The 6,651-nt window shown below is 36.3% G+C and overlaps 1 protein-coding gene across 2 annotated transcripts; it reads left to right on the forward strand.

The window, feature by feature from the left end:
• The first annotated feature begins 201 nt into the window (after positions 1-201).
• On the forward strand, positions 202-3,735 carry LOC121313887 (homeobox protein XHOX-3-like). Of its 2 annotated transcripts, none has more exons than XM_041246671.1 (4): positions 202-680; positions 1,951-2,179; position 2,684; positions 3,020-3,735. In XM_041246671.1, the coding sequence occupies exons 1-4, from the start codon at positions 281-283 to the stop codon at positions 3,545-3,547; spliced, it is 1,158 nt and encodes a 385-aa protein (XP_041102605.1). In that variant the 5' UTR covers positions 202-280; the 3' UTR covers positions 3,548-3,735. The 2 variants fall into 2 exon arrangements, with proteins under 2 accessions (XP_041102605.1, XP_041102606.1); XM_041246672.1 differs by having other exon boundaries at positions 202-671; positions 1,957-2,179.
• Positions 3,736-6,651: the final 2,916 nt, after the last annotated feature.

Below are 6,651 nucleotides of genomic sequence, written 5' to 3' on the forward strand. Positions count from 1 at the left end.
CCGACTTTAGCAGTGAGCTCCCCTTTCATCTTAACAGTAATAGCTGCTTCTATTTATCCACTTCAAATCAATGAGTGACGTCACCAGTGGTACTGCAGTGACGGCTGCCACATTAAGAATGACGGCTTAGAAAGACGAGGGCAATGGGGATCCCTCCCAGAGCCGGCGCGGCACACCGGAGTGTTCACATCATAAGGTCAGCACATCCCCCATTTGCGCCTTGTGTGTTTCTGTTTAAAGCTTGTTTTCTTGGAGACTTGGCGTTCGCACTACATCCATAATGGAAAACAGAAAGGAGATGGTAATGTTCATGGAGGGAGGTCAACTTGGCACGCTAGTTGGCAAGATAGGGCCCAATTTGTCAGAAGCAGTTGGAAGCCCAGTTCAAGAACCGCAGGAGAAAATGGTCCACGGGAACAGTTTAAGCCCCAGGTCTGTGCCGTTATCACGAGAAAGAGGGGATGAAGAGGTGGAGGATGTAAGCGGCGGTGCACGCATTGATATCAGGCCGGGCAGAGTTCTTTCTCCAAAGGGCAAACCTCAATCAGAACTACTTTCTAACAAAGGGCATCACAGCAGCTCAGACACAGAGTCTGATTTTTATGAAGAAATAGACGTCAGCTGCACTCCGGACTGCAAATCCGGAAATATGGATTATTCAAACAGCAAAGGTAAAGACGGTATCGAAAGGTGTACTGTATTATATGTGTATATTGTGCTGCACGTATTGGTGTTTAAACGCTGTGACAAGAAAATACCATATGTATTTGTATTTTATCATAGTATTTTGCATATAAAATATTACCTGCAACAGCATCACGGTCTTTAACCTGATACACGGATGTCGTTTTAGACAGGTTCCGTATTTACATAAGATAACATTTGTGTTGTACATTTGATTGCATGCATTATAACGTAGTATTTAATTTATGTTTAGATATAGATCGGGTTTATATATAGGCTAATTCCTTTAATTAAGACATCGATATTTTTTTCATCAAGTTTTTTTGGGGGGGGGGGGGGGGGGGGGGGGGGGGGGGGTTGCGGTCATTTTGTCACTTATCACTAGGGCTGCTTTGCATAGACTGCAAATGTGTGGGACTTCAAATGTTTTCATTTTCATGACCAGAATTATTTGGTTTTGACGAGTTACGGAACCCGCATTAAAAGACCGCTAAATGATTATTGACTCCAGGACTCAAAAGAAACTGCAGACGGTTGTATTAACACCTTTACCATTGCTCCCAATCAACTTGTCACTTTTAAAAGCGCCTCCCCGGCGCCACTTCGGAAGTAGTCGCTGTATAGACACAGGGACAATAAGACGTTGCTGCATTTGAAAGCAAATGATGACATCCTACTGTCAGCAAAAAACAGTTTTATGAGCTAATAGAATTGTCCTCTGTAAATTAGCAGAGAACTGCGTCTGTATCTATCTTAATGTGTTAGTTCTGTCAGGATCACTCAAACTGCCTCTGCGGGTATGCGAATCTTGTGATGCGAAAGTGTATCATCTTTGAACATCGTAATTTCTATAATATTAGATGTTGTTAATTGTAACTGCTGTATTTATGTTATTTCACACAAAAGTTATTTTACACACACACACACACACACACACACACACACACACACACACACACACACAACACACACAACACACACACACATTTAACACACACATTCGTATTATCATTGCTTCTAATATGAAACATGTTTTATTAGCGCGTTTGAGGACCGAGTTTGTTGTTTCTGGAACAAGTCGTTAAATTATCAGATAGCCTACTGCCTGTAGTAATTTTGTGTAGCTAAGCTAAATATTTGATTCAAACTTTTAACAATAGAACATTGTCTTTCAAAAGATAGAACATAAGAAAGAAAGAAAGAAAGAAAGAAAGAATACACTTCTGTTCTAGTTTTGAACCGTGCTCATCTTTCACCTGTGTCCAGGTCTAGGTCAGTCCGGGGATTCCTTGAGTAACCATGGAAGCGGTGTTGATGCCGGGATGAGCAGTTCTCAGAGCTCTGCGGCCTGCGCAGCCGATCGCCGCTACAGGACAGCTTTTACACGGGAGCAAATCGGACGGCTGGAAAAGGAATTCTACCGAGAAAATTATGTGTCCAGACCAAGGAGGTGTGAACTGGCAGCTGCCTTAAATCTTCCAGAAACAACTATCAAGTAAAAAAAAAAAAAAAAAAAAAACATATATTTTGAGATTCTAAACAAACAAACTCAACAGAAGCAAATGAGATGCTTCGTTTACTCTACGTAAAACTCCCCCCCCCACCCACCCCCCCCCCCCCCCCCCCCCCCCCCCCCCCCCCCCCCCCCCCCCCCCCCCCAAAAAAACCGTCAGAAATTGTAAGCAATTAATTTAGCTCGAGGAGGAGAGGGCATTTTAAGTATTCAAAATGTATAATCCAAAGTGTATTTCATTTGGTTTAAATACAAAGCTTGCACGACCACATAAAGCCTTCAATTTTAATATTGTGGCGGGCTTTGCTCCACATTCCAAAAAGTACACTATTATGCAAACATATATTTAATGTATAATACCTTACCACAAAATGTCGTGCATTTAAACTTCTAGGTTGGCTTATTGCGGCATACAGAATCGAATTAAATAAAAGACAATATTTTTTTAAATGCATTTGTAGCCAGTGTGTTAACGCCCAGAAATAGGGTTTGTAATAAATACAACAGTTTATAATAAGAGAATGCATATGTGGGATTGTAAACAATAACAAATATTAAACACTTGAACACATGACTGAAAACCACGAAACAAGAAAACACAACAAAAACAATAAATAAATACAAAAAATACACCAGCAGATACAATATATTTTATTTCTGTCATTGTTTGTTTCATTTTATTTTTTATCTTCTAATTTTTTTTTTAATACACCACATTGTAAATAAATAAATAAAAGGGTTTCTATATATATATATATATATATATATATATATATATATATATATATAATATATATATATATAGTGGTTTTTTCTTTGCAGGTGTGGTTCCAGAATCGTAGAATGAAAGACAAGAGGCAGCGTTTGGCCCTGACCTGGCCTCACCCTGCAGATCCTGCGTTCTACACTTACATGATGAGCCATGCAGCGGCCACCGGGAACTTGCCTTACCCTTTTCCTTCCCACCTGCCCCTTCCGTATTATTCACACATGGCTATGGGTGCCAGCGCAGCTGCAGCAACTCCTTTCAGCACCCCTCTGAGACCATTAGATACCTTCAGGGTCCTGTCTCACCCTTACCCAAGACCAGAGCTGCTGTGCGCATTCAGACACCCTTCTCTCTACCCTTCACCTGCCCACGGACTCAGCGGCGCTGGGGGAAGCCCGTGTTCATGCCTATCCTGTCATTCTAGCCAGTCTAACGGCTTGTCTCAGAGGTCTTCGGGAGCAGACTTCACCTGTTCATCCACCAGTAGGACTGATAGCTTTCTGACCTTTACGCCGTCTGTGCTAAGCAAAACCTCTGCAGTTTCCCTGGACCAGAGAGAAGAAGTACCTTTAACTAGATAAAACTCGGGTCTTCAAATTAAATGCCGCGTATCCATGTCAAAAAATGAAGAAGTTTAATTTATTTTACATGAATTGTCATGACCACACTTCAAGAAGGAACCATTACTAAAAAAATAAAATATCTCTGCTGCTTAGAGGAATGTACGAACAACAATATCCACACAGTCCAACTCTCGGGCATGAAAACTGTGTTGCACCTGCAAGAAGGATTATCTTGTAAGCAAACGCTCAAAACATTATTCAGCTACAATGATGCGAAAGCATTGTTAACCGTACATACCGTACTAATATACTATATATATATAAGTGTGTTGTGTGTTGAGTCTATATATATATATATATATATATATATATATATATATATATACATATACACACACACACACACACACACACACACACACACACACACACACACACACACACACGCCCCATTAAGGCAGTATAACATGAAAACTTGAAAACATCATGTCAAAAAACCCACAAAAAGCCTTTATAAAGAAGAATCACGAACTTTTACCGACAGGATGGATGGTTTAATTACAAAATATGGTTAAAGCTTTATTATAATTTTTAGTAGAATTCTCTGTCAAGCCTTTGTTAGGTTTCCAGCGTTATAAAAATACTAAACCATGGGATTGTGTTAACTGACTGTGGATTATAATTATTTGTCCTCTGAAGTCTATGTCCTGATGTAACAAGCTGACATGTGCAGATGCTCTGAAAATTAGCAAGTGATATTATGTAAGAAGGAATTTCGAATGTTGAATTCATGATAATACTATGAGCGCAGAGATTTGCTGCCAAACCTTAACAAGCCGTCTTGGGAACAGATTAGGTGATAGGGAGCAGAATAATTCCATTGGACAATCACATTCTACCGATTAGGGCAAAGACTGCCTAGCCTGTCTTTATCTCTCTTTTTATTCAGATTTACTTTGTTATGATATTCAATATTATATCTTCCTTTGTACATTTTTTTGTTTAGTTTTTTTTGTTTGTTTGTTTGTTTTTTTTGCATTTCCTCAACTGTTAAGACGATAATTTCCAAATGAATGTTAGGTCGTTTATAATATTTATAATATTTATTATTTCTTTCATTCTCATTTTCACGTTGTGTAATTCTTTCTTTTTGGACATTTGGCACTGTGGAAATGACATGACATTTTATCTGAGTGTGTGTTTGAGGTGAACAGATATCGAAAGCATTGGTTACAGGACGACCTAAAAAAAAAAAAAAAAATCTTCAAAACAATGTTTATTGTCATATAATTGTTAAAGTATGTTGTTATTTTGAAATAAACAGCATTGTGAATTAAAAACGCATCATGCGTTCTGAAAGTGATGATTTGATATTATTCCTGTTCTCTATATTAGCATCCAAACCGTGGTTTTTCAGGCCATTAAGCATTGAATGTGTGTGTGTGTGTGTGTGTGTGTGTGTGTGTGTGTGTGTGTGTGTGTGTGTGTGTGTGTGTGTGTGGTCTATATATATATATATATATATATATATATATATATATATATATATATATATATATATATATATATATATATATATATATCATATAATGACGATGTGACTTAAATCTACACACTAAATTTACGATGCAATTTCTGAAAGGACATAGCTCTTCGTTTTCAATAATAGCAATACGTTAAATCATCAATATGCATTTTTACTTACTGAAAACAACTAGAATACAAATGTTTAATAAGTTTAAGTTATTCTAAAAGTCATATAATATATTTTCTAAAAATAAAACAGCGGTTAGGGTACCATTTTGTCAAGTAATGAATTAAGCTAGAGAGTCATCTAGTTGTAGTCAAGAAGCATACAATAATTAAATATGTGTTTGCTATGTGTACTTTAACGAATATTTTATTGTTTCTTGTAACACAGAATTAAACTATAAGATGTAAAACATCTGATAAGCTGTAATGGTGTGCATACAGTGCAGTGTTCGTTAATATTATTGTTAGACTTCAGCTCTTAAAACACTTCGAGTTTGAAATCGTGTGGGTAGGCCAAGCATTAATAACTTGCTTATCATCTTGAATCAAAAACTAATACATCTAACGGCACAGTGATTGCTGAATGAAAACGTTTGCTTCGATTCAGCACACTCTGAAAATGATTTTGTAAAGCGCTGCCTTTTGATTAGGATAGAAATCGTTTTTGACAGCTAAATGGTCCCACCACTGTTGTAATAGGTTTTTTATTATCATTATTATTATTTATTTATTTGGCGTTTACAGTAATAACTAAAGCAAAATTAAATGTCTTGAAGAGATATTGGAATGCAAAAGATCGATGATCCGTCCTCCTTTCCAATCAGCAGTCTTTAATTGGTTGTATTTTCTGGGTAATTGAACCACTCTTTCTTCAGAGGTAAGCTTTCTGGAAATAACATTTTCGGAAAGACCTTTGTAATTGTAATGAAATATAATACTTTATAGTATATTATATAGATATATATATATATATATATATATATATATATATATATATATATATATAATATATATATATATATATATTTAATACTTAACCATGAAAATACGTATTGCATGGACATTTTCTTAAATAACGAAATGGCGATGCATACATTCATGAATTTCTTATTAAGGAACCCTATATGTAAATAAATGAAAAGAAAATTATTTCTTTGCTGTAATATCTATGGTCTATCTATCTGATCATTATGTGTCTTTCTGACGATTCCCTGATCCCTGATCCAGCCAAGCATTGGTGACAAAGACTACCCTTGTTTTGATTGATTGCCTTATTAACTCGTGTTCTTGTAAGTGTGACCAAGCTGATTAAAATGCATATGTTTAGAATAATGTTCCATTTAAGCAACTAAGTAGAACTGGAGTGGCAATATATAACTTGATAACCAGGTAATTAGATCCATGGCATTAGTAATGGAAGAAAATATGAACTATTTTCAAACGTGAATGTTAAACTTCAACATCATTTGTTAAAAGCAGGACCTAAAAAAACACACTATATGTAAATAAAAATATACACATAACGAATTAATATACTGGTTAATAAATATATTTAAATTGACACTGTAAAAACGCACACACAAGCGTTA

The sequence above is a fragment of the Polyodon spathula genome, chromosome 4 (genome assembly GCF_017654505.1).
Source record: "Polyodon spathula isolate WHYD16114869_AA chromosome 4, ASM1765450v1, whole genome shotgun sequence".
In the NCBI taxonomy this organism is placed as follows: domain Eukaryota; kingdom Metazoa; phylum Chordata; class Actinopteri; order Acipenseriformes; family Polyodontidae; genus Polyodon; species Polyodon spathula.

Coding starts and splice junctions, on each gene's coding strand:
- LOC121313887 (XM_041246671.1), top strand. CDS start 281: ATGGAAAACAGAAAGGAGATGGTAATGTTCATGGAGGGAGGTCAACTT. Junction 681..1,950: donor AAACAGCAAAGGTAAAGACG/GTATCGAAAGGT, acceptor ACCTGTGTCCAG/GTCTAGGTCAGTCCGGGGAT.